At 56.3% G+C, this 26,330-nt stretch overlaps 3 protein-coding genes and 1 non-coding gene across 12 annotated transcripts; 3 read left to right on the forward strand and 1 right to left on the reverse strand.

Annotated features, from left to right (window-relative positions):
* The first annotated feature begins 77 nt into the window (after positions 1-77).
* MED29 (mediator complex subunit 29) lies at positions 78-4,564 on the forward strand. 2 transcript variants are annotated; one of them, XM_033127387.1, is made up of 4 exons: positions 78-418; positions 924-982; positions 1,255-1,339; positions 3,147-4,564. In XM_033127387.1, the coding sequence occupies exons 1-4, from the start codon at positions 203-205 to the stop codon at positions 3,420-3,422; spliced, it is 636 nt and encodes a 211-aa protein (XP_032983278.1). In that variant the 5' UTR covers positions 78-202; the 3' UTR covers positions 3,423-4,564. The 2 variants fall into 2 exon arrangements, with proteins under 2 accessions (XP_032983278.1, XP_032983277.1); XM_033127386.1 differs by having other exon boundaries at positions 179-418; positions 3,077-4,550.
* A 5,308-nt stretch (positions 4,565-9,872) lies between these two features.
* ZFP36 (ZFP36 ring finger protein) lies at positions 9,873-12,403 on the forward strand. Its single transcript, XM_033129328.1, has 2 exons — positions 9,873-9,996; positions 10,814-12,403. The coding sequence occupies exons 1-2, from the start codon at positions 9,973-9,975 to the stop codon at positions 11,765-11,767; spliced, it is 978 nt and encodes a 325-aa protein (XP_032985219.1). The 5' UTR covers positions 9,873-9,972; the 3' UTR covers positions 11,768-12,403.
* Positions 12,404-15,283: 2,880 nt separating this feature from the next.
* Positions 15,284-15,376, reverse strand: TRNAI-UAU (transfer RNA isoleucine (anticodon UAU)). The gene is given in 2 exon segments: positions 15,284-15,319; positions 15,339-15,376. It is a non-coding gene; the product is annotated as a tRNA-Ile (tRNA).
* A 230-nt stretch (positions 15,377-15,606) lies between these two features.
* On the forward strand, positions 15,607-26,329 carry PLEKHG2 (pleckstrin homology and RhoGEF domain containing G2). Of its 8 annotated transcripts, none has more exons than XM_033128853.1 (19): positions 15,607-16,565; positions 17,223-17,368; positions 18,101-18,372; positions 18,450-18,550; positions 19,315-19,381; positions 19,492-19,538; positions 19,767-19,917; positions 20,257-20,394; positions 20,562-20,762; positions 21,222-21,314; positions 21,404-21,490; positions 21,846-21,879; positions 21,970-22,071; positions 22,197-22,244; positions 22,329-22,367; positions 22,525-22,541; positions 22,727-22,903; positions 23,010-23,937; positions 24,018-26,329. In XM_033128853.1, the coding sequence occupies exons 2-19, from the start codon at positions 17,260-17,262 to the stop codon at positions 25,589-25,591; spliced, it is 4,185 nt and encodes a 1,394-aa protein (XP_032984744.1). In that variant the 5' UTR covers positions 15,607-16,565; positions 17,223-17,259; the 3' UTR covers positions 25,592-26,329. The 8 variants fall into 8 exon arrangements, with proteins under 8 accessions (XP_032984744.1, XP_032984745.1, XP_032984741.1 ...); XM_033128854.1 differs by having other exon boundaries at positions 17,242-17,368; XM_033128850.1 differs by having other exon boundaries at positions 15,608-16,565; positions 17,239-17,368.
* The last annotated feature ends 1 nt before the right edge of the window (position 26,330 follows it).

Consider the following 26,330-nt stretch of genomic DNA (forward strand, 5'->3'; position numbering starts at 1 on the left):
GATTGGCCAGCGGCTGAGTAAGGGTCAGACTGGACGTCGGATTTGACAGTCTGGTGTTGGAGAATGGAGTGCCTTTCCTTCCATTGGCTGAAGTGTTTGAGAGGCGGAGCTAACAAGCAAACAAGGCCTAGAGACGAAGACGCTGTAAAGAAAACCGGAGAGACACGCTTATAACGCACTTCCGGCGCGCTAAGGGAGAAAGATGGCTGCGTCCCAGCAGCAGGCTTCAGCGGCATCCTCAGCTGCTGGTGTGTCTGGCCCAGGTTCGGCTGGTGGCCCGGGTAGCCAGCAGCAGCCGCAACCACCGACACAACTGGTGGGGCCTGCCCAGAGCGGGCTTTTGCAGCAACAACAACAGGACTTCGATCCCGTGCAACGCTATAAGATGCTCATCCCTCAGCTAAAGGAGAGTCTTCAGGTGATTTGGCCGGGAGCTTCAAGAAGCAAGCGGGGTTTGGCTGTCTGACTTAAAGGGGGTGGGCGGAGGGGCTGTTTAGGCTGGGAGCGGGCAAAAGAAGCGTTAGGCAGGGAAAAGGAGTGAGAGTTGGTCCTAGTGGGAGCAGCGCGGATGTTGAGCCTGGGATTGGCCGGGATTCAAGTGGGAGGGAGTTTAAAGGAGAAACCGAGCTCTGGTCCTTAATGCCTGAGAAAGGATGGCTTGTACAGAGATTCTGCTTGTGATTGGTGGGTGAGGGCTCTAAGATGTGTCCGGGAGGTCATTGGCGAGAACCCCAGATGAAAACGGGCCCCTGGGAAAATACGGGTGATTATTGCTATAGAGGAATGGAAACGGGAGTTACTCTGGAGTGACAGACGGTGTCAAGTGAAGAGGCCTGAGATTGATTAAATCTTAAGGAAGAGTGTAGACTACCAAAAGTCTCTCCTTCTGTTTCTCCATTTCTCACCTTTATTTTTAAAACTAGACTTTGATGAAGGTTGCAGCCCAGAACTTGATTCAGAACACTAATATTGACAACGGACAGTGAGTATAGTCCCATATCCTAAGATGTACCCCTATCTCCACCCCATCTTAGAAACTCATCCCCCAAGCCCCGCCCACCCGCCTCCTTTCCTCCTATTTTCAAGCCGGGCTCCGTAGGGCCTTGCTCTTTTTGCCTCTTCTACTATTAACAATTCCATAGGCCCTGCCGCGGGGCTCCTGGGCCTATACCTGGTTTCCTCATGGTTACTTAGTTGGGTAGATGTCCCAGAGATTGAAAATCCGTTTCTCAGTCTCCTTCTCATGGACTATAGAAAGAGCAGTGATGGACCCATACAGCGCTTTGACAAGTGTCTGGAGGAGTTCTACGCACTCTGTGACCAGCTGGAGCTCTGCCTGGTAAGGGGCCTCCTAGACACTGGGTGATCACAATCTTGCCTCAATCCCTGGGTCTTTAGGAACCCTTATTCAGCCAGTTAACACACACACACACTGGCACCTCCTGAGGGCCAGACCTGTACTTCATCTGAAGCTGGGGACACAGTGTTGCCCTGATCTTTACCCACTCAGAGCTTCTAGTCCAGTGGGGTGACACACGTGCCCATCATTGAGGCCTCAGAGTGCTCAGAGCTGTGATGGAGAAGCCCAGGCCTTAGAGATCAGGGCTGGGATAGGGGATTGGGAACACGGCTAAAGAAGTCAGGATTGAAATGAGGGAAGCTCAGGGGGCTGTGGAAGCCCAGAGAAGGCACCTGACCCTGCCTGGGCTAGGGATAGGTAGAGAGTGACTCAGGGAAGGCTACTGGTGGAGAACACATCTGAGCTGAGGCAGGAACAAAACTGGAGGTGGGGCAGGAATCCAAAGGAGGGCAAGTGGCTAAGAGCCTCTGGAATCAGATGGACCACCAACCTCTACATCTGAGCCGAGGGTTCCTCCTTTGGAAAATGGATTTTCGGGAAACACTCAGCAAGATCATGAATGTAAAGTACTTAACATGGTACTGGGCACATGGCAAATGTTTCCGCAGTATTATCATTGCCATCATTATTTTGAACTGGGTTTTGAAGAAACAGAATTCGAGAAGCCTGATAGTGGTAGAAAGGCATTCCAGCCAGAAGGAACAGCTTCTGCTTTAAGTGCCCTTTAGGAACATCATGAAATTCAGTCTGGCTAAGGTGTAGTTCGGATTGGGGCTTGCTGAAGTTTAAATATAGTCCTGAGGGTGCTGGGGAGCCATCCAGAGTTTCAAGCAGGGAAGAACGTGGACCCATTGCTTTTTTAGGAATATGACTCTGGCTGCCAAATGAGGGGTGGATTAAAGGGGCCAAGAGTGGAAGCTAGGAACCCAAGAGGGCCGCCAGGGCAGGATTCAATGGGCGAGGCTCCACCAGGACAAGGCCCTGAGGAAGTGCGGAAGGGCCGATGGGAGAGAAACTCAGAGGCCATGGGAACTGACAGGTTGCAAGAGGAGGAGCCTCCAGGATGAGTCCCAGGGCTCTAGTTGGAATGGTAGTGCCCTCCCTAAGACAGGGACCTAGAAAGAGGAGCCATTGGGGGTGGGGGGAGTGTGAGAGCTCTGGAATATAAGGGGAGGCTGGGGACACAGATGTGCCGTCGTCAGTGCAGAGGTGGGTACTCAGTGATATACGGGAATGAGACAGCGCCAGAGGACTTGAGAATTAAAGGAGGAGATGGGATGTGGGAGTTGCTGCATTTAAGTACCTACAAGGAGCAACCAAAGAAGTAGGAGGAAAACTGGGAGCAGATGTCATCAGAGAAGCCACTGCCAATACCAAGCCTGGGGTTAGGACAGTCACAATCATAGTAGCTAACACTCATTCGTTAGCACTTAAGTGATGTGCCAGAACCTGTGTCTGTCCCACACCCTGTTCTCACCATTCTCACCTTATGAGTTGCAAAGATAGTTATTAAACTCATTTTCCAAAGGAGGAAAACAGGCTCAGAGGGGCGCGGCTGCTCACCTGAGCTCACCCAACAAGTGTTTAGCAGGCCTAGGATCTGACCCCCAGACCAGCAGTCCAGGGACCCAGCAGGCCACCCCAGGCTGGTCTTTGGGGCGGGGTTGGGAGTACCCAGAGTGAAGCTGATGTTGCACCTTGCCTGCCCATCCACAGCGCTTGGCACATGAGTGCCTGTCACAGAGTTGCGACAGTGCCAAGCACTCTCCAACGCTGGTGCCCACAGCTACCAAGCCTGACGCAGTGCAGCCTGACAGCCTACCCTACCCACAGTACCTGGCAGTCATCAAAGCCCAGATTGCCTGTGCCAAGGACATTCACACCGCTCTGCTGGACTGTGCCAACAAAGTCACGGGCAAGACTCCTGCACCACCTACGGGCCCTGGGGGTGCCCTGTGAGCTGGCAGGGCTGGGAATGGGCCAGGCTGTGGGGGAGAGGGAAAGGGAGGGAATGAAGAGTGGCCTCAAAGCAGCCTTGTCTCTGACTTTTCTTCCCGCCTGAGTACTGGGGCGAAGCCAGCAGGGGGCAGCAGAGGCCAGCAGAGCGCGCACGGGGCGGGGCCTTGCCTCAGCTGGCTGCCTGCTCTCCCTCCAAGTGTGGACCTTGGACTGTGCCTGATGATGACCTGAGGGGCGCGTCCCCTACCTGGCCTGGATGTGAAGCCCTCACTGGGCCCTCTCCCTCTATCCTTACTTGATTCTGTCCCAATTTAAGCATGATCTCTGTGTCTGTCCTTTTTTCTACCTCGCCTGCCTGCCTTTGTGTGTCTGCTGCGTGTGTCTATTGTCTCTCATTCAGTCTCTTTTTGTCCCTATGTCTGTCTCTGCTCTGTGGTCCTGTGTCTCCCTGTCGCTGACCATCTCTCTCCCAGTCCCCCTGTGCCGCTGTGTTCTGCCCCCAGCTCCTCACTGGGACTCTGTCTGTGAAGGAGGCCAGATTCTGGGAGCCAGAACCCCTGGGTTACCTGGAGAGGGACCTTCATTTCCAGGGGTTACAGCCAAGCCCAGGATCCTTAGCACCTCCCATTTCAGCCCAGCCTCCGGTGTCCTTGGTCTAGGAAAAGGGAAGTGGAGGGGTCTAAGACCTGACTTCAGCACTACTGATCAGGGAGCACTTCAGCCCCAACCCATACCCGGGCCTGGGCCTGCGTCAGCAGCACCCCAACTAAGGGCATTGTGCAATCCGTGCTGAAGCCTGGCCCAGCTGGATGCTTGGGTCCCTATATTTTTAGCCCCAAAGGAGAAGTGAAAAGGCCCCAGAAAGTGTGAATCATCAGTCCTGGGGAAGAACCCAGGCGCCTGAGCCCCAGCTCCTCCGGGAAGCAGGCCTTGGGGAGGGGGCTCTGGAGAGGGAGTGCCCCACCAGGCTCCCCACTTCTCTGACAGCAAGCTTCGGGGAGCTCAGCCACGGCCTTCAGGCCTGGGCAAGTGCAGGGTGGAGCTCCCAGCCCAGGCTCAGCTGGTGGGGTGTGAAAGGCTCAAGTGACTCAGGCTGGTTGGGGACTGCCCCACCCAACACCTTCTGTGCCCTGGTTCCCATGTCACTGCCCAGAGGCCTCCTGTCCTGGCCCCCACATCTGCAAGGAAACCCCAGAATCAGGTAAACCTGGTGATTCACCCAAAGCCCAAGTCCCCACACTGAAGTCCCGGGAAATGGCCAGCCGGTGTGTGTGTGTACGTGTGCATGCACACATATATCCCAGGAGGTTCCTTCCCTTTCTCCTTGACGTGCCAGGCACATAGGGCAGGCCCTTAGGGAGGGCAGCAGACTGGGGCACTAGCTGAAGCTGCTGTCCACAGGTAGAATTCCTTCCTCAGGGAAGCCACCGCTCTGTCCATTTATTTGACTGAAGCAGCCCCTTCACCTGACCCCCCCAGATGTCGGATCATCTCCTTTACTTAAAGTCAACTGATAATGGACTTCAGTCATATCTACAAAGTATCTTCACAGCATCATCTAGAATAGACTTTGAATAACTGGATATTGTAGCCTCGCCAAGTTGACACTTAAAACTGACCATTAGGGGCGGCCGGATGGCTCAGTTGGTTAGAGCGCCAGCTCTCAACAAGAGGGTTACCGGTTCAATTCCCACATGGGATGGTGGACTGCAGCCCTTGCAATTAAAGACTGAAAATGCAACTGGACTTGGAGCTGAGCTGTGCTCTCCACTAGATTGAAGGACGACTACTTGAAGCTGATGGGCCCTGGAGAAACACACTGTTCCTAAATTAAAAAAAAAAAAAAAAAAGCACTGACCATTATAATCTAGTCCTTGTCAATTTGGCACCCATGCTCATCCTCACCCATAGTTAATCTCCAAATAAATACAAAAACAAAGTCATTCCCACCTAACATGATGCAATTATCTGTGTACAACCAAAAAGGCACCTTCCCCAGCACAGCCCACCAGCTTCCAGCCTGAGGGTACATAGCAGTTGAGAAGTGTCAAGAAACTTACTAAGAAAATAATAAGGAAAACTACATTTACAGTATTTATTGAAAAAAAAAATCCACATGTAAGTGGACCTGCCCAGTTCAAAACCTAGTTGTTCAAGGGTCAACAGTATATCGGAAGTTCCAAGAAGAAAACTAAAGTAGAAAAGTGGGATCAGAAGTGGAGACTTTTAATAGAAAAAAATAACAAAGGTACTTAGGAATCTAACATGCAAGACTTGTGTGGAGAATTATGTTACTTTATTGAGAAAGTTAGAGCTTAGGTTGGGTAGTGGTTCATGGGTATTCATTATGGTCTGTAAATAGATGTTACATGTATTTGTTATTTGTTAAATATACCAAGATTTGTGGGTTTTTTTAACTTTTAAAATCCTTGACATGACATGAAGGCCTCGATGAGAAAGCAGACTTGGAGAGAGAATAATGTGGACATTGGGGAAAAGAGCGTTCCAGGACGGGAATGGCAAGTGCAAAGGCCCTGAGGCTGGAAAGTGACAGTGTGTTTATGGAATAACGTGGAGTCCTGGACCACAGTGAAGAGGCAGGGACAGATGTCCAGGCAGGTTATGGAGGCCCTTGGTTTAGATCTTCACTAGGTTATTTGACCCAGAGGGCAACGTACAGCCTGTTGCACGACCACACTCTCCAGGGAAGGGTGTACATGAGATGCACTGCCACACAGCAAACTGTTTTGGGGGACACAAGCACATACAAGACCCCACCCCAGCAGAGAATAGCATAACCCACCATCCTATTATCATGGTGTCCCCAGGCTCTCAGTCCCAGTGACAAACCCACATCAGACTAAAGGAACAATCCATGTGAATACACAAACAGCACTCTAACCACTACTTAACCTGCTATCTCTTACCCCATCGCAGACTTTGCCCATCACTGGCTGACTCAGCCATGCCCTCAGCTCAACATTATCAAAAGCAGCCTTGGCTGGGAGAGATAAGGTTTCCCAGGTGCCAGTATGTGCGCCTGTGTGTGTCTGCTCTGCCCATACAGGCTGGCAGAGACATGGAGTGGAGAGTGCGCCCACAACCTCCCCGTCATGCGCCAGCTGTAGACGTCAGGAACCAAAGTTCACCAGTTTCACTACCTTGTGACTGGGCCACAGAGGAACCACCAGATGCTGGCCTCGTATGTTCTCAGTGACACCCCCAAATAAGGACACAGACACATAAGAACACTATTCACTACACACATGAACTGCAGGGGCCTGTACACAGCCGCAACTGCCAATAGTCTCACAGATGCTTATACATACTCAACTTGGACGTGTGTATGCAGATCCTCATCGCAGCAGAGGGCAGTCAGTCATACCCTCACCAGGCTCTCACGGAGTTACACACACTTAGTCACTCCAGATCCCACAGTGGTTCAGAGGTACAAGAGACCTGCAGGTTGGGTTTGTAAGTCACACCAACACCACCTCAAAGACAAGGTTGAGTACACACTCCCACACCCAGAGATGGTTAAAGTAAAAACAGTATAAATCAGTCACAGGCCCAAGCGGTTTCACACAATTTATTCACAGCCATGTCAAGTGGGATTGAAAATACACAGCCCTCACACAGGGAAGTGGGCCCGCTCGTGTCCCACACCTATTGGTGCAATGGCATACCCAGGTACCCCAGGTCTTAACCCAGTCACGCCAGGGCACACACCTTCGCACCTGCAGCGCATACTTCACACAATATACGACACACATATACACACACAAACTCTCTCTCTCTCTCTCTCTCTCTCTCTCTCTCTCTCTCTCTCTCTCTCTCTCTCTCTCTCTCTCTCTCTCTCTCTCTCTCTCTCTCTCTCTCTCTCTCTCTCTTTCTCAGGCCCACGCAGTTGCACAAAGCCGGCCGCACCCGCTCACGCCCAATCACACCAGGCGCACACTCGGCCTGGGCACACGTGCCGCCGCGAGTACACGGCCCCCGCTCGCCCGCGCACTAGCCCCGGCTCTCACACCCCCGCATTTCCCGTCCCCGCTTGTTTTTCTGGAAACTGCGCTCCGTTCCCCTCCCCCTAGGCCGGAAGTGCTCGTTGTATTTTTAGCTTCTCTGGTTTCCGCCCCTTTCCCCCAGCTCCTGCCCGCCCAGGAGTTGCCCCCTGCACCCCGCCGGGGACCCCGGCCATCCCCTTCCCCACCGTCATTCCAGAGGGGATTCCCGGCCGCCGCTGGGGCCACGGATTTTCCCGCCGGCTACGTGGGGCGTGGGGAGGAGTCCTGCCCTGAATTTCCTCCTGGGCTGGGACGTCTGAGGCCAGGATAGGGTGGGAGGTGGGTGGAGAGCTGGCCTCCTAAATCGGAGGGAGGAGGGGCTGGGGGTTCGGACTTTAGGGTCTAACCTAGGAGGGACTGGAGGTCGGCTCTCCTGGGTCTAAGCCAGAGGTGGCTTGGAGACCTGGACCCCTAGATCTGAGCAAGGAGGGATCGAGGCCCGGTCTCCTGGGTCCCACCCGTCCGGGTTTCGGGGTCGGTCCTTTCCGGTGCAAAGCCCCCCCAACCCCCTTCCAGCCTCTTCAAGAGTCGCCCAATCCAAAGCGTCCAGGCTCTTGGGCCGATGACTCAGCAGATGGGAGAGGGGAGGGGGTCAGCCTGACTCAGGGATGGGAAATGTTCCCTGTCTCCAGGGAATCGAAACTGGAATCCCTCCTCCCAGATCGAGGCTGGCGCCAAGCCGGACTCCGGGGACCCCAGGTGCACCCCACCTCCCGTTTTCCTGCTGCCTTCGTCCTACTAGCGGCACAGGGATTTGGAGCCCAACCGGGAGACGGGTGCCAGGCACCCCGCCTTTCCCCCCTTTTCCCGTTGTCCTCGAGGCTCTGTTTACAGGCGACTGAAGCCCTGGTTACAGGAGAGGAACCCTGGCGTCCGGGCTGAGCCTCCTCGTCACGGCTTCCAGGAAGGCCCCCTCCCCCGCCCCTTGCGAGTGAGTCACGGGCGAGCGGGAGGCTGCAACCGTGCCAGAGCCGCCCGCAGCCACCCAGCTCACGGGACTGGTCGGGAAGGCCCCCTCAGCCCCAGAAGGCGCCGCACCAGGGATTTCCCCGAGCTCTGTCCGACAAGGCGGGTCGGTGTGCCTTGCCGAATCTCCCCACTTCAATCTGCAAGAATGAACTTGGCACTATTATAACAGCACTCCATGGCAATGGTTTCTGCTCCCATATTTTCACTCAGGGCAGCCAGCTCACCAAGACTCCCTTAAGAAACGAGTTTTCTTCCCAGATCTTGATGTTTTTACGAAGGGCAACCGCTTACCAATAAACGGCTTGCTTATGTGGGGAGTGATCCCCGTAAGTTTAGAATTCCCTCAAGGTACACCCCTTTATGATACCCATTGGGCTATCAATTGGGGATGACCCATTACTTCCATATCAAAACAGCTTTCCATCAAGGTAACCCGCCACCACAATGAAAGATCTTGCCCTTTCCGATCTTGAGTTCTCCGAGAAGGCAAATGCAACATAATTTAAAGCCCTGGTGTTGGGCTGCTGCCACTTATTGAATGAGAATAGGAGAGTAACTTGACCTCTATGCCTGGGTTTCCTCGTGTATAAAATGGTCACAGTAACCCCTCCTTGAGTTAATGTATGTATGTAAAACACTTTCATACAACAGTGCCTAGCCTAGAGGAAGCGATCAGAAGTGCCACTATCTGTGGGAGGGCGAGAGGCTACAGTGGCTCTGGAATTGGGAAAGGAGGCCCCTTTCCAGCCTCGCCAAATATCCAGGACCCCACCCCTGGAGAGTGGGGGCGGGGAGGGCGGTCAAGGTCTCCGGATCTGGGATGTTTGAGCGAGACGAAGCCAGGCCGGCAGGTCTCGGGAGAGAATTCCCTGCCAAGCCTGTTGGTTGCCTTTCTCTGTTTTGCTCCTGCGGATTTCTGTCTAAGGGTGTTTGTTTCTATTTTTTCAACCTCTTTTTCTGTTTCTTTATGTGACCCTCCCTCTCACTTCTCTGAATTTGTTTCTGGGACTGTCTCTGTCATGTCTTTTCTGTCTGTCTCCCCACCTCCTCTCCTCTCCTTACCCAGTCTCTCTTCTCTTCCCTCTCTCTCTCCTTCCCTGTGTATGTCTCTCCCTCACTCTGCTGTGTCTCTTGTGTTTTTCTGTTTGCCTCTCTCCATTTCTCCGTCTCTGGCTCTCCGCGCCTCTCCCCGCCCCCGTCCGTCTGTCTCTCACACGCACTCCCACTGCCTCGGCCTCTGCCCTTGTCAGTTCTCCTAGGAACCCTGCCCCCACCTCGGTCCCAGTTCCTATATCGCGCCTCAGTCTCCAGCCTTGAAAACTGGGTGGATACCCGCACCCCACAAACTCCCCACCGGGTCGCGGCCGCCTGCGGGCCCAGCTCGTGCGCATCCGGGCTGGGAGCCAGGCGGAACCGGGACCAGTCCCGGGTCGGCGGGCTGCGCTGGGGGCGCGCGTCCGGGAAGCGCCCCATCGTGACCCCGCCCACCAGGCCCGCCCCCTCATGGCCCCGCCTCCACTTATCTCATAAAAGCACCGGCTCCTACACCGGGCGGTAGTCTCACTCCAGCGCTCTCCTACTTTCGGCCGGGTTCACCGTTGATCGGCTCTCCGCGCCGCCATGGATCTCACCGCCATCTACGAGGTGAGTCTCCGCCGATCGGTACCCTGGGGTCCCAATGCCTGACTTCCTTCTCAAACTAGGGCTCTCTACCGCCGCAAACTCCAGCCCGGGATCCCTGGCTCTCTTCTCTAAGTGGAACTCCTTAGCGCCGTACTCTCCGGCCGGGCTCTTGCCTTCCTTCTCAGACTAATGTGATTCCTTGGAGGTGAAAAATGGAGCCCGCGACTTTAGGGTCTCTGCCCAAACATGGGTGGGGTGACCCTTGGAGATGGAAAGCGGGAGGAGTTTTCTCAGACTAGGGCTGTGTGGAGGCGGAAATGGCCCCACACCTGGCTTCCCCCCAGTAGTTGCTGAGGGCGCGGTTTTGCGCGGAGGCGTTTCTGGGGCTGGAGTCTCGGGGTGATGGGAAACCGACTTCTGTCTCCACTCCCTGACCCAGAGGAGTTCTCTGGGACTCAAAACCTAAAAGATCCAACTGCTAGGTTAACTTTGCCGGCTCCTCCAGTTGTGAAACCAGAGAACACAAGGAGTGGGGGTCAAATCCCAAGAGGCCCGAAGGCTCAAAATTGGAGGGCATTGGTGTGCCCCTGAGTTTGGGGGCCTCTCCATCCAGCCGGGGGACCCAGGATTCCTGGGTCCTTCGAGATAGGCTTCATTCGCTAATAAACTCAACCTCCAATTCGGGGTCCCTCCGATCCGGAACCTATGAGTTTCTGCGGGCGGGTGGGGCTAAGGCTAGGAGCCCACAAACCGGACTGGCAAGCTCCTAGGTGCCCTGAAGCTGAGGAGAGGCGTCACCCTGCATTTTCGGTGTCTTAACCGATCCCTGTTCCCACAGAGCCTCCTGTCGCTGAGCCCTGACCTGCCATCCGACCATGGAGACACTGAATCCAGCCCAGGCTGGGCCTCCTCAGGACTCTGGAGCTTCAGCTCATCTGATTCCAACCCATCTGGGGTTGTTGCCCGCCTGCCTGGCCGCTCCACCAGCCTGGTGGAGGGTCGGAGCTGTGGCTGGGTGCCCCCACCCCCAGGCTTCGCACCCCTGCCTCCCCGCCCAGGCCCTGAGCTGTCGCCCTCACCCACCTCACCTACTGCGACCCCCACCACCTCATCCCGATACAAGACTGAGCTTTGTCGGACCTTCTCAGAGAGTGGACGCTGCCGCTACGGGGCTAAGTGCCAGTTTGCCCATGGCCTGGGTGAGCTGCGCCAGGCCAGTCGCCACCCCAAGTACAAGACGGAACTCTGCCACAAGTTCTACCTCCAGGGCCGCTGCCCCTATGGCTCGCGTTGCCACTTCATTCACAACCCCAGCGAGGACCTGGCTGCCCCTGGCCACCCCCATGTCCTGCGCCAGAGCATCAGCTTCTCAGGCCTGCCCTCAGGCCGCCGAGCCTCGCCACCACCGGCAGGCCTAGCAGGCCCTTCCCTGTCCTCATGCTCCTTCTCGCCCTCCAGCTCCCCACCACCACCACCTGGGGATTTTCCACTTTCACCCTCTGCCTTCTCTGCTGCCCCTGGGACCCCTGTGGCCCGAAGGGACCCTACCCCAGCCTGTTGTCCCTCCTGCCGAAGGGCCACACCCAGCAGCGTCTGGGGACCCGTGGGTGGCCTGGCTCGGAGCCCCTCTGCACACTCCCTGGGATCTGACCCTGATGAATATGCCAGTAGCGGCAGCAGCCTGGGAGGGTCCGACTCACCAGTCTTTGAGGCTGGGGTTTTTGGGCCACCCCAGCCACCTGCAGCCTCTCGGCGACTCCCCATCTTCAATCGCATCTCCGTGTCTGAGTGACAAGTGCCTGCCCAGTACAGATCAGCTGGATCTTAAGGGGGGCCATTTCTCTTGTACTGTGGGGAACTCTTATAATCAAGTAGCCCCCGTCTTCCAAAATGCATTAACCCACTCCACTGACCCCATACTGGGGCAGGTCCCCAGTGTGCAAGTTCATGGTGTTGGGGGAAGGAGTGTATTCTGAAGTCTTTGTATTAAAAAAGATGTAGCAAATTTAAGGGAGGCAGTGAGGCCTCTTCCCCCCACCCTCTCCCCTGCCCAATGCTGTGAATAAATAGGCCCCCACTGCCCCCTCCCAGTTTTTCCTAGACCCTGAGGTTCTGGTGTGACTGGAGCCTCCCCATGAGGGGCAATCCTGGTGCTCAAGTTTCCCTCCAAAAGCAAGTAGCCAAAACGTTGCCAACCCCCCTCCCCCAATCATTGGGCCCTTTATTTATGACGACTTTATTTATTCTAATAGATTTTATAGTATTTATATATATTGGGTCGTCTGCTTCCCTTGTATTTTTCTTCCTCCTTTTTGTAATATTGGAAACGATGGATAATTATTGTTGTAAGTGTACTATAATAATATATTAAGTAATATATATTGTTAAAAGTTTATTTTTCTGTGTTTTTTTGAATTTTTGAATAAAAGGCATCTATGTGTAAACTGGAATCCTGGCTTTCCTGCGATCTAGAGGCAGTGAGAGTGGGGAGGATGGTGTGCCCCTTTTTAGAAGCGGGTTGAGTCGATTCACACAGTTCCTTCAAACCTTCCCGGAGCCACAGCCACCAGCCGCGCTTACCTGGCAGGAAGTGACGTCACCTGACCTGGCCATTCACCTGAGGGGGCGGGGCCAGGTGAGGTCACCCGGTAGGAACCAGGAGAGCCAGTTCCCGGGGCGTCGGGGGCTCAGGCGCTCCCCTCTTGTCGGGCTCCTTGACCCAGCTCTCAGCTGGGCGCGGATGGGATGTTTCCATCCCCGCGGGGCTGAGGGAGGAGGGCGGGGCGGTGCGGGGAGGACGGAATGTGCCGGGGCGCGAGCCCAGGGCGGGCGGGGGCGGGGGGAGGGTCAGCCCGGAAGCCGGGGTGGCCTGGGGCCCACCACCCGGCCTTCCAGGACCTGAGGGGCTGGGGGATTCACACTCTCGCAGTCGTGGGGGAGGTAGCTCTAATTAAGTTTCAGGGTTCTAGAATCGCAACATTTTGGAATCTTCAGAGCTAGTTTCCCGGACGTTTAGAATTCTAGACCCTGGTGTGTGTCTGCGTTTAGGAATGGCGAAGTTGTAGCTTCTGGCTTTCCGGGACCTCAGAGCCTCGGAAGTACCGCACCTCGGCCGGTCGGGAGTCGAAAAATTTGGGCTTGCGGGATTCTGGCCTTTCCGCGCCCACGAAACGCGAGGCCCGGGTGTGTGGGTCGCGGACGCGCGGGGGCGGGGCCCGGGACAGCGGCGTCCTCGGACCATACAAGGCAAGAGGCGGCGTGTCGGACCCACCCTGGGGCGGGGAGCCCGGAAGCCGCCTCGCGTCAGCGCCCGCGCCCCGCCCCCTTCTGTCACAGCCTCCTCCCCCTCGACCCCTCTTCCTTCTTGCCCCCCTTTTTCCTCTCCCCTCCCCCCCACTTCCCTCTGCTCTCCTCTCCCCACCCTCACCCCTCCCTCAGTTCCTCCTGTCCTTACCCGCCTGCGCCTCCCCTCCTGTCTTCCCTCACCCACTCCAACTCTCCCCCCCTACCCCGGTACTTTTCTCCTCTTGCCCCTTTTAATATCTTTCCTTTTCAGCGCCCGAGCCCTGTCTTTACCCCCTCTCCCCTTTCTTTCCAGTTCTTCTCCCCCTCCCTTCCTTCTCTCTCCACCCTTTCCCTCCCTCCCTGCTCTCTCACTCCTAGTCCCCTTAGTTTCACCTCCCCTCCCCACCCCGTTCCCTCCATCAAGTGGTCTCCCTCCAGTTCCTTTCCTTCCTTTCCCTCTTCCCCTCCCCTTCTCAGGCCTCCGTGGCCCTGACCATTGATCCCTTCTTGGAAACTGTAGGAAAAGGCTCACTTAGGACCACGTACATAGGAAAAGAGGATTGGAAAAGATAGAAACACAGAGATTTAAAGATATTGGGGAAGCAGATAGGAAGAGCAAGCCTTGTAGAGACATTTACAGACACTGAAATAATAAGAAATAGCTATCGCTGGTCCTTCCCTTAGCAAAAACAGATGTTCTGCCCTTTCTCAAAAAAAACCCTTCATTTAAGAGAATGGTACCTATCACCAGCTACCAGTGCCAAACACCTGGGAGTACCCTTGACTCCTCTCTCTCAAACCCACACCCAGCCCAACAACAATCCTGTCTGATTTACTTTCTAAATAGACCTACAATCCACCCTCCTGCCTCCTCCTGTGGCCTCCACTCTGGGCCTATCCAGCATCATCTCCCACCTGAACCATCACAGCCCCTCCCTGGTCTCCTTGCTCTGGCCTCTGCCCTCAGTCTGTCCCCACTCTCCCATAGACAACCAAAGGGAACCTGTCATGACACCTGAGTGAGATCACATAAAAGCCAAAGTTCTAAGTCCTCACCAGCCTACATGGGCTTGCTCAGCCACACTGGCTTCCCAGCTGCTCCATCAATAAATACATCTGACGTGCTTCAGCCGCAGGGCCTTGTGCTGGCTGTGCCCTCTACCTGGAATACTCCCCCAGGTATCCGCACTGCTCACTCCCCTCCTTCAAGTCTCTGCTCAAATGTATCCTCGGTGAGATGGCCTCTGACTTTTGCTATCCACACCCCACTTCCCTCTCCGCCATCCTCCCTAACTTGCTGTAGTTTTCCCATGACATTTATCATCAAACATATAAAATGTTCTTAGTTCCTATGTTTATAGGAATCTGCCTCCCCTTAGAATGTCAAATTCTCAGGTACAGGGATTTTGTTTTTCATGCCTAAACCCTAAATAGGAGCTGGTCACATAGTGGATGTTCAGCACTTGTTGAAAAAAACAAAACAATTCAGAAATGAGGAGAGAAAGAGTGCAAACTCTTAAGACATACGAGAAAAAAAATTAGTAACTATGAGGTGACTGATGCTAACTAAACCTAACCTGATAATCATTTCACATTTTATACGTAAATCATTATGTTGTATACCTTGGACTAATATAGTACAATGTTAAATGACAATTATATCTCAATGAAACGGAAAAAAATCCAAGACACCAAGACAGAAAGACGGAGAAAGCGGCCGAGTGCCATACACAGGTTTGCGGAGGTCCCACAGCCTGAAACATCTACAAAGTCTTCAACTGAGATTTGCAGACCTAATTGACCAGGCAACGAACAGGCGATACCACCCTCTGGCGCCCAGGATGGAAACGGCACCTCCGTGATACAGAACACTCCCTAACCGACCAACTAGAGTCCCTGGAATCTTTACAATCCGAAAATTCCAAGATGAAAACGGTCACTCCTCTAAGTGATGCAGATGTTTTGATTGATTTATAAAACGTGTACGTTTATAAAAGCTGATGAGAAAAGAAAAAATTAAAAGTGCTCCAGGTGAGGATCGAACTCACAACCTCGGCATTGCTCCGCTCGCACTGTCATATAAGTACCGCGCGCTAACCGATTGCGCCACTGGAGCTCCGGCCGCACCCTTGCGCCACCGGGTCCTTCAGTCGTTCATTGACATGTGACCTCGCCGGAAAGTTCTTCCTTTGGTTGCATATACAAATAGAAAGCTTTTGGTTGGCCAATAGGAGAAAGTGCGTGACCAGCTCCGGATTCTCACGCCTGGAAGGACCTTGCTGTAAAAGGGAAAAGTCCGCGAGGCGTTTGGAATGTGAGGGTGTAGCCTGCCTAGGACCCGCCTTCTCATGAATATTCAGAACCCAGGGAGCAGGGGTTTTAACCCTTCGCTGGCTGGGTGGCCGGAAGGTGGCCCCTCCCCCCCGCGGGCGGGAACAGGATATGAGCCCAGGCGGTTGGGGGAAGGGGAAGCCCCAGGCGACCGCCCCCCACCCCACAGCTGGGACCAGACTCTCCAGCCGCAGATGTGGCGCCGCCGCCGCTGCAGCCCGACCCCCGTGCCACCCATCCTGGAACCTGAGGGGTCCAGAGTCGCAGATTCCGGCTTCCCGAGTCTTTGCACCGCGTCCTGAGAGACCCTGAAGCACAGGCCCCCGCGTCCAGGGTAGAGGACCCTAGATATCCAGGTGCCCAGCGCCCCCTCCTGGAGGAGCCGGGAGTCCGGGACATCAGCCCCACGCGACCCTGGAGGGCGAGCTTTTTGCACCCCCGTTTGAAGAATTTAGGAATCCAGACCGGAGATCCTGTCCAGGGGTGCCCAGAAATCCCAGCTCAAGACTGACGGGGTTAGAGGAACTTGGGTTATGGACTCCTAGCTCCCCGAAAACTCTGTTTTGCGTAGAAGTGCCCACTACTTCAAGGGGATCCAGGAATTTTGGACTCCCCTGCATTCCCGCCTGGAGGTGGTTTAATTCCTGCTCCTAGAGCTGGGGGAACTCAAGAATCCGGGCGGCCCACGGCCCTATCTAGAAGTCTCAGGAATTTGGAAGTCCCCAGCACCCCCATCTGAGACTCAAAGAGTGGAGTCTCCTGGCATCTTCTGTTTAGAGAACCAAGAAATTCGGACCACTGCACCCCATTCTCCAAGAGATCCCAGATTCTGGTTCCCTGAGCCTGAGAGCCCGAAGTTCACGACGCTGACTTGCAGAGACCCGGGAGTCCCGGCTCTGAGCTTCCAGGGGTACCGTGCTACGGTCGAATAAGAACCAGGCTGCCGTGGTCTGGGGCTGGAGACTCCCGGGGAGGTGAGGGGGAAGGCGAGGGGCCCCGACTAGCTGGGGGAGGGGGCGGTGCCGCTGCCGCTGAACAATGAGGGGGCGTGCCGGCGGGGGGCGAGCGGAGGCGCCGGCGGGAGTTTGGGGTGGCGGAGTGTGGGAAGGCGCTGGGGACACAGTCTGTGGCGGTGGGGACAGTGAGCGGATCGCGGAGGGACTGGCTGGAAGGGGGAGGTCGAGGGCTCAGGGCCAGCGCCCAACTCGCCGCCCTCGGTGTGGGGGAGGGAGCCGTCTGCAGGACCCTGGCATCCGGTCCCCCAGCCTCCTCCGCCCTCCCTCGGGACCCCGCGGCCTCCCGCCCACGGCTTTTCCCAGCCCTGCCCCTCGCCCTCGGCTCCAGCCAGAGCCCAACCGTTCCCAGGATCCCTCCCTGAGCCTCCGGGCCCCAGACAGACCAGACTCCTAGCTTCGGCGACTCTTGCTCTCTTCACCCTTCTTTGTCTCAATCTTTCCATCTTTTTCTCTATGTTATCTGTCCTTGTTCCCCTCTTTCTATCGCTTTGCTTCTGTCTGTCCCATGAGTTACTCTCAGGGGCCCCTCCCTGGATTTAGACCACACTCCTAATTCTCAGCCCCCAATCTGTGAATGTGGGCAGGGAGGCCTATGGGGACCTGATATCCAAGAAGGGGGGTCTTTCACCAGAAGCCGCTGAGCCACTCAGCCATGCCCGAGGGAGCCCGTGGACTGAGCCTGCCCAAACCCAGCCCTCGCCTTGGCCCGCGCCGCAGAGGTGAAGTGTGTGACTGTTCAACTGTGTGTGAGACTCAGACAGGTGAGCGTGCAAGGGAGGGGTGGAGTCTGCTGGGCATTCACTCCTTCACTGAAGACTATGCAGCCCTTTGTGGCTGGCCCCATGCTGGCAACACAGGGTGACCAAGACAGTCCCAGCCCTGTCTGCACAGAGCTAGTCTGGTGGCGGACATGGACCCATCCCTAGACAGTGTCAGTCCAGAGGAGGTAGGCCAGGGCAGAGTGGTCAGAGCTGGGATGAAGAAAGCCCAGGGGGCTGTGGGATCCTAGTCTGGGAGGTCAGGAGAGGCTTTCTGGAGGAGGGGACGTCTGAACTGAGAATTGCAAGATTAGGAGAAATGAGTTGGGAAAAGCAAGGAAGAGTATTCCACATAGAGGGAACAGTATGTACAAAGGCCCAGAGGTAAGAGGAGGCTGAGTGTGACTGGAGTCTTGAGTGTAAGAAGTGGCGTGGCTGTGGAAAGAGAGCAGACTGGAAAGTTCTCTAAAGGCCACTTTGCACAGGTCCCTTGGACTTGATAAGTTTGAATTTTATCCTTAGCGCATGAAGGGGTTATACTCATAGGCATAACAGGTCAGACGGGCTAATTAATAAAGGTTTCCCACGGAGGTAGATTAGCGAAGAAGCCCAGAGAGGGCCCGGATGGGAGAGGATAGGACCGGACCAAGGCAGCACAGTGGGGAGAAAAGGGAGCTGTAGGAAAGACATTGACCAGTCGGGGAGACCCCCTGACCTCCTGCTCCACACCCCTAGCAGCTTCCACAACCCCTGCCATGGCCTCCCCCCGAGGTTCGGGGAGCTCCACATCCCTGAGCACAGTGGGCTCTGAAGGGGACCCGGCCCCGGGGCCCACCCCTGCCTGCTCAGCCTCCAGGCCAGAGCCCTTTCCAGGGCCCCCCATCCGCCTGCATCTGTCGCCTGTGGGGACCCCGGGTTCGGCGAAACCCTCGAGGCTGGAGCGTGTGGCCCGTGAGATCGTGGAGACAGAGCGGGCCTATGTCCGGGACCTCCGCAGCATTGTGGAGGTGAGCAGGAGGGCAATGGAGCGCAGTGGGGACCCAGGCCACCCCCTCCACCCCCGTAACCCCAATCATCCCCACAGGACTACCTGGGCCCCCTGCTGGATGGCGGGGTCCTGGGACTGAGCACGGAGCAGGTGGGCACGCTGTTTGCTAATATCGAGGACATCTATGAGTTCAGCAGGTCAGGAGCCAGGGGAAGGTGGGATGGGCAGAGGTGTTGGCTGGTGGGCCAGGGGAAGCAGACTATATCCTAACCCAAAGCTTGGAGCCCCATAGGGCCCTGTCCAGGCTGGTCCATGGGGTGTCGAGACATTGGGCAGGGATCATGATGTGGAGTGAGGACCCAGAGTGGTGGAAGAGTGAGGGGATGGAGCCTGAGGACCCCAATGAAGTCCACATCCGGGGACAGGTCCAGGCCTCTGGATGGGTCTTAGCACTGTGTCAGGCCTGGGAGCATGAATCCAAGACGCAGGTGGGGCCTGGAGAACATGACAGGGAGCATTTGTGTCCTGGAAAAGCCTTCAGTCCCAGACAAACCAGGATGGTTTGTCCCCAGTGAGGAAGGCTGGACTCCAAGAATCAGGACATCTGAGTGTTGTGACGATGTTTTAAGATTATTGCAGGAGGTCTGAGATCCTGACAAGATGGCAGGATCACAACAGGATTTTAAGATCATCACAGCTCTGAGGGTTATGACATTGTTCTCCCTGGGTCATAACACCCGGGCTCAGGCCAACTGTGACAAGATTTCAGGCTGAGGAGTATGACGCTGTCCAAGGAAGTCTGAGCAGGTTGCCATATCCCATGTAGTGATCAGAAGAACCTTCCTCTGGACATGACATCCTCTTGAGACATTGGCAGCCACCAAGCTCCCCACCTTCTGGAGTCCTCCCCTGGGGGGCACTGGGGAGCAACGCAGTCCTTCACTCTTCCTTCTCCCCATAGCGAGCTCCTGGAGGACCTGGAGGGCAGCAGCAGTGCAGGGGGCATTGCAGAGTGCTTTGTGCAGAGGGTGAGTCAAGGTCCAGGGCTCAATCTGGGCTGGCGCCTGGGTAAGCAGGAAGCAGGCCTGCGTTAGGCTGGAGGGATCTGAGGTCTTCCTGACTCCTGTGTCACCCACAGAGCGAGGATTTTGACATCTATACGTTGTACTGCATGAACTACCCGAGGTGAGGGGCCCCAGACCGTGCCAACCAGCTGAAGTGCCAGCCAACCTCCCTCCACCCTGACCCATCCAGCTCTAACCCCTGCCAGGCTGTGACAGTAACAGACCTCTCCCTAACCTGTCTCTGACCCCTGCCAGCCCCTGGCCATTCCCAAACCCTGGCTACTCCCTGACTCTTCCCAGCCCCGTCCACCAGAGCTACTGGCCCCCCTGACCCATGCTGTGCCCCCAGCTCCCTGGCCCTGCTCCGGGAGCTGTCGCTGTCTCCGCCAGCGGCCCTGTGGCTGCAGGAGCGCCAGGCCCAGCTCCACCACTCGCTGCCTCTGCAGAGCTTCCTGCTGAAACCTGTTCAGCGCATCCTCAAGTACCATCTGTTGCTGCAGGTTCGCTGTGGTCCTCTGGGGGGCTGCTTGGGGAGTGGCAAGGTCCTGTCCATGGACCACTTGGTTGTGCATCTGGAGAGTGGTCCCAGGGCAAGCTGGCCAAGACCTGGGGAGGCAGCCAGCCCCTAGAAACTGGGTCAGCGCTTGGGGGAGGGTCTTATTGGCAGTGGGGACTGGCACCAGCTGATTCCACTTTGTGTCTCTGCCTGTTTGTCTCCATCTCTGGGTCCCCATCCCTGTCCCTACCTTTAAATTTTTCTCTCTGTTTCCTGTCGTTATCATTCATTCTCCTTGTCTGTTTCTATTCTCCTCTCTGGGTGCCCGGTGGCTCCCTGGCAGGAGCTAGGCAAGCACTGGGCAGAGGGCCCGGGCGCCGGGGGCCGCGAAATGGTGGAGGAGGCCATCGTGTCCATGACAGCGGTCGCCTGGTACATCAACGACATGAAGCGCAAGCAGGAGCATGCTGCACGCCTCCAGGTGACCTCAGGGTGGGCTGGGGCCGATGGATGGGAGGAGTGGGCACAAGGGTCTTTGGCGGGTGGTCAGTGCTTCCGCATGGCCCGGTTGCTAACCCCCGTCTTGGCGCATGTGTGCCATCCACTGGTGTGTTTCTGTGCCCGGTACACCTGCTGGGGTCTTGACAGGAAGTGCAGCGGCGCCTGGGTGGCTGGACCGGCCCGGAGCTCACTGCTTTCGGGGAGCTGGTGCTGGAGGGCTCATTCCGAGGTGGCGGAGGGGGCGGCCCCCGACTTCGCGGGGGTGAGCGACTGCTCTTTCTGTTCTCACGGATGCTGCTTGTGGCCAAGCGCCGGGGGCCGGAATACACCTACAAGGGCCACATCTTCGTGAGTGCGGGCTGGGGGCAGGGCTGGAATGTTACCTACAAGCCATGTTCTATACACCAACACCTGTAGACCTAAAGGGATGGCCGGGGGCATGGTCTGCAAGGAGGGGCGACCTGCCTTAAAAGGGCTACCCTTAAAACGGCTACGTTTTCTTGAGTCTGAGGACCGGGCAAGGTGTGAGGTTGAAGCCAGCAGATTGCAGAGGGGTGGAGACCCTGGAAGGGGAGGTTCTGGATTTGCCTACCAGGCAAGCATCTTCATAGGGAAGCACATCATGGGGGGGTGGCTGGTGAGGGAGAGCAGAGCCTAGCTTGGTGAGGAGGCTCAACAGGGGGAAAAGGGACCCACCATACTACCACACAGGGTACATCTTTCTAGGGGGTAGGGAGCTCTATACAAGGGGCCCATTGCTGGGTCCAGGGCCTCTGAGCCCACCGCCCCCTCTGCTCCCCCATCTAGTGCTGCAACCTGAGTGTGAGTGAGAGTCCTCGTGACCCTTTAGGGTTCAAGGTGGCGGACCTGACCATTCCCAAGCACAGGCACCTGCTCCAGGTGAGCACAGGGTGGGGCTGGGAGGGCAGGGTTCCCTCCAGCCCCTCAACCTCACACCTGGCTGCTGACCGCCCTCACCTCACCCCCAGGCCAAGAACCAAGAAGAGAAGCGGCTGTGGATTCACTGTCTCCAGCGCCTTTTCTTTGAGAACCACCCCGCCTCCATCCCAGCCAAGGTACAGCTCCTGCCACAGCTGGGGACCCTCAGGGTGCTGGAGACCCCCAACCACTCAGTACGGGGAGACCCTCAGTACAGTGGCACTCTCTTAGAACATGATCGTTAGATTGCAGAATAGGCTGCCTGGGTTTGAATCCCAGCTCCACCATGTTCCTGCTGTGTGACTCTGGGCAAGTAACAACCTCTCTGGCTCCAGTTTCCTCACCAGGAGGAATAGCACTGACCTCATAGGGCTGTGATGAGGATTAATTGTCATCACGTAACCCACCTGTCATGTAGCAGCACCCATTAAGTGGACTTTAACTGGGGTGCTCAGAGACTGGCCCCCTCAATCCCCATCCTGTCTCTTTCAGGCAAAACAAGTTCTCCTTGAAAACACCCTGCACTGTGAGTTGGGGCCTTGGGTGGGGAGGTGTGGAAGTAGAGGAATCACCTCCAGGAGAAAGTAGATGATTAGCCCCAAATCGCTCTCTCCAGGTGCTCCTAAAAGTAAGCCTATCCCAGAGCCCGTGACACCCCCACTTGGGTCTCCCCGACCTCGAGATGCTAGAAGTTTCACCCCTGGACGAAGGAACACAGGTAAAGGAGATGGAATCCTGAGTCCCACCCCTTACTCCCCCCCCAGGACTCAGGAATTGTACCCCCACCCCCCCCAGGAGCCTGGAGCTGGGCTCATGGGGGGTTCTGACCTGCCTCTCCCACAGCTCCATCTCCAGGCCCCTCCATCACCCGCCGTGGCCGCAGACAGTCTGGTGAGTTCCCTCTACCTAAAGGTCAACTAGAGATTGGGCTGGGAGCAGCGCCCTGACATCACTGTGTCCCCTCCCCCCCCCCAGAGCCAGTGAAGGACCCTTATGTCATGTTTCCACAGAATGGTAAGTGACCGTGCAGCCCAGCTGGGTCCAGCCCTGTCTGTCTGTCTCTTCCCATAAGATGCACAGTGTTCCTGGGGGAGGGATGATGGGGCAGCTCATCAGTTACAAGGAGTAACACTTATTTCTACATCTCACTCTCTCATCTCTCCATCCCCAGCTAAGCCTAGACTCAAGGTAAGAACTATCTTGGGACAGGGTCTGGGGAGCCAGACTCCGGGGTCTGATGAAGGAGAGAGCTTGAGTTCTGAACTCCTGGGTCTGAATAGGAAGAGGGCTGGGGGTTGCTTGGAGTCCTCCATCTGAAGGAGGAGAGGGCTGGGGCCCTGGGCACTTGCCCTCCATCCTTTTCTTCCTCACAGCATGCTGGCAGTGAGGGGGAGCTCTACCCCTCCTTAGAGCCTCAGCCACCAGGTCCAGCCTCTGGATCCGCTGAGGACCTGGAAGACACTGGACCCCCCACACTGGACCCCTCTGGGACCTCAATCACTGAAGAAATCCTGGAACTGCTGAGCCAAAGAGGCCTCCGGGATGCGGGGGTGAGCTGGACGTCCCATCACAGTCTCCTTGGGGCGCTCGGCTTGGGCAGGCACAGACCGGGGGCCAGGGCAGCCACCACCCTGACACCTGTGGCCTCTTCCCCAGTGCCCATTACAGCCATCCCCTCACGACCTTCCCAAGTTCCCCGGAGACACCCAGGTGCCAGGTGACAGCGACAGCCTCACATTCCCAGCCCTGCCCAGCCGGGACTCTTCAGAAGAGGAGGAGGAGGAAGAGCTGGAGTTGGACGAACGGGGCCCTTCCCCACTCCACGTGCTGGAGGGACTCGAAAGTTCCAGTGCAGCTGAAGTTCCTGACATTTCTGGCCTTACCAAAAATCCTGCTGTGCCCACCCTCCCTGAAATTCCCAGCCTTTCTGAAATTCCCCAAACTCCCTGCCTTCCCAGTCTCTCTGACATTTCCAGTGTTTTTGAAATGCCTGGCCTTCCAGCTATGCCTAGTATCCCTGACATTCCTGGGCTCTCCAGCTCTCCCGCCCTTCCCTGTGACTCCTGGCTGCAAGGACCTCTGCAGGAGCCGGACGAGGCTCTGGCCACCAGGAGAGAACTGTCCCCTGGAAGGGGTTCTGGAAAACTGGGAGAGGCCTCCTCAGGTAGCAGGGCAGGTCAAGAGGAGGATGAAGAAGGCGTGTCATTCCCAGATTTCCAGCCCCAGGATGGCACCGAAGATCAGGGATTCCAGGACGAGCTGGAATTCCGCTCTTGCTCAGAAATCCGGAGCGCCTGGCAGGCTCTGGAGCAGGGGCAGCTGGCCCGGCCAGGTTTCCCAGAGCCACTGCTAATTCTGGAAGATTCAGATCTGGGGGGAGGCAGTGGGAGTGGGAAGGCCGGAGCCCCAAATGCGAAGCGGGCAGCATCCCGAGTGCGAGAGCTGGCCCGGCTCTACAGCGAGCGGATCCAGCAGATGCAGCGGGCTGAGACCCGGGCCTCAGCCAACGCCCCCCGCCGCCGGCCACGGGCTCTGGCCCAACCCCAACTGTCCCCCTGCCTGCTCCATGAGCAGGCCGAGCCAGGTGAGGTCCAGGTATGTGGTCATCAGAGGTCACCCATTGCTGGGGCACCAGTCCTGACTCCGTTCTTTCTTCACACACAGGGCCCCTGCCTGCCTTCGGACACGTGCTGGTGTGTGAACTGGCCTTTCCGCTGACCTTGGCCCAGGAATCTGTCCCCCTGGGCCCTGCTGCCCAGGTTCAAGTTGCCACACCTCTGTCTAAACAGGGAGGCTGCTTGGATGGTCAGGGTCTAGATGTTTCCAGTTTGCCTGAGCCAGACCATCGGGGCATCCAGGTTCCAGCCGCTACCCCTTTGCCTGAGCAAGGAAGCCTCTGGAACATTCAGATTCCAGCCACCACACCTTTGCCCAAGCAGGAAGTCCCCCCACATGTCCAGGTTCCAGCTATTACAAATCTACCTGGTCAAGAAGGCCACCTGGAAGAGCAAGTTCCAGCGATCGCTCGTTTGCCTGAACATACAGGCCTTGTGGATATACAGCTTCCAGCTTCCACCTTTTATCCTCAGCAAGGATGCCAGATGGACACCCCAGTTCCGACCAGCCCAGGTTTGACCAAGCAGGGAAGTTGTTCTGATGTCATGGCTTTAGCCACCACTACTGCGCTCAAGCAGGAAGTCCACCTAGATTGCCAGAGCCCAGCCAACACCCCATTAACTAAGCAAGGAGGTTCCAGGAATGTTCGCTTCCCAGCCGCTGTCTGTGGCCAGGCTGTCGATGCTTTGCTTCTGCATGGAAGCAGCCTGAACAATCAGATTCCAGAAAAGACCCCACCACCCTTGGAACATGACCTTCCAGACATTCAGGTTCCAGGTACCTCACCTTTGCCTGCATGCGGAGGCCGCATAGACTGTCAGATCCCAGCCAGCGCTCCATTGTCTGCGCCCCAGGACCTCCCAGGCGTTCAGGTTCCAGCCACCACAGCTTTGTCCCACCCACAAGGCTTCACGGACACCTGGGTCCAGGCCCTCCCACCTTTGCCCAAGCCAGGAGGCCTGCCAGACATCCAGAAACCTGCTGCTGAACCTTTGCTTCAGGTGCAAAGCCCCACAGACCTCCCGGTCCCCAAATCTACACCTTTGTTGGAGCAAAAGAGCCTCACAGGTGCCTCACATGTTCCAGCTGCCACCCCTCTGCCTGAGCAAGGAGGCTGTGTGGACGTTCAGGGCCTGTTACCTGCCCCAGTGCAGACCACCGTGATTTTGGCCAAACCAGGAGGCCCCTCGGTCTCTCATGTTGCCAGGTCAGAGTCTTCAGACTTGACTCCACCCCACAGTCCCCCACCCCCCACCCGTCAACTTCTGGGCCCCAACGCAGCTGCCCTCTCAAGATACCTGGCAGCCTCATACATCAGCCAGAGCCTGGCTCGACGGCAAGGGCCTGGGGGTGAGGCCCCGCTAGCCTCCCGGGGCCCCTGGTCCTCCTCTGCCCCCACGTCACGGGCACCTTCACCACCCCCCCAGCCCCAGCCTCCACCGGCCCCAGCCAGGAGGCTCAGCTATGCCACCACTGTCAACATCCAGGTCGGGGGTGGTGGGCGGCTACGGCCAGCCAAGGCCCAAGTCAGGTTGAACCACCCTGCTCTCCTGGCCTCCACCCATGAATCTGTGAGCCTTCGAAATGCCCAGGGGACTCCTGATGCCCCTTTCCACATGTGAGCCAGGATATCAGGCTTCTTGAAAAGCAGAGACTTCCACCCGATGCCACAGACCCTCAGAACTTCACCCGGAAGTCCAGACACTGAATGCAGGTCGAAAAATTGCTGCAGCTCTCCAACTCCTAGGATCTGCTTTGGCGAGTGGTCCTTATTAACCTTGATTAACTCAACAGGGATGGGGAAAGGGGGTGTCATTAATATTTTGTTAATATTATGCAATTATGTCTCTCTTCCCATTCTGGAGATAGTGGGGGATAACAGTAGACAACACTGAATGGGGGAGGTCTGGCACAACACGTCAATGGTTCTGAACATTTGGAGACTCTCAAACTCCTTTGAGAATTACTGGAAACTGGACCCATTGTAATTTGGTGTGTGATTTCAGAGGGTTTATGAACTGCTTGATGCCCATCTGGGAAAGCCAAGTTAAGAAGCTTTGTTCCAAGTAGAAATTCATTCCCTTAGCAGTTGAACCAGTTCACGTGTCCATCATCCATCCATCTCATGTGCTCAGCCATCTTTCTCCATCTATCCATCTTCCAATCCATCATCCCACCCATATGCCTTGATGTATTTAACCATTTTTACCCTACTCATCTATCCATCCTACCCGCACATCTAGCATCCATTAATCTGTCATTTCACCTGTCCATCTTAATCCAACCCTCTCCATTCATCCATCTGTCCCTCCATATTTCTTTCTATTCAACTGTACATCTCTTTCCCACAACCATCTCCTA

Source organism: Rhinolophus ferrumequinum, chromosome 15 (assembly GCF_004115265.2).
Source record: "Rhinolophus ferrumequinum isolate MPI-CBG mRhiFer1 chromosome 15, mRhiFer1_v1.p, whole genome shotgun sequence".
NCBI classification, from domain to species: Eukaryota; Metazoa; Chordata; class Mammalia; order Chiroptera; family Rhinolophidae; genus Rhinolophus; species Rhinolophus ferrumequinum.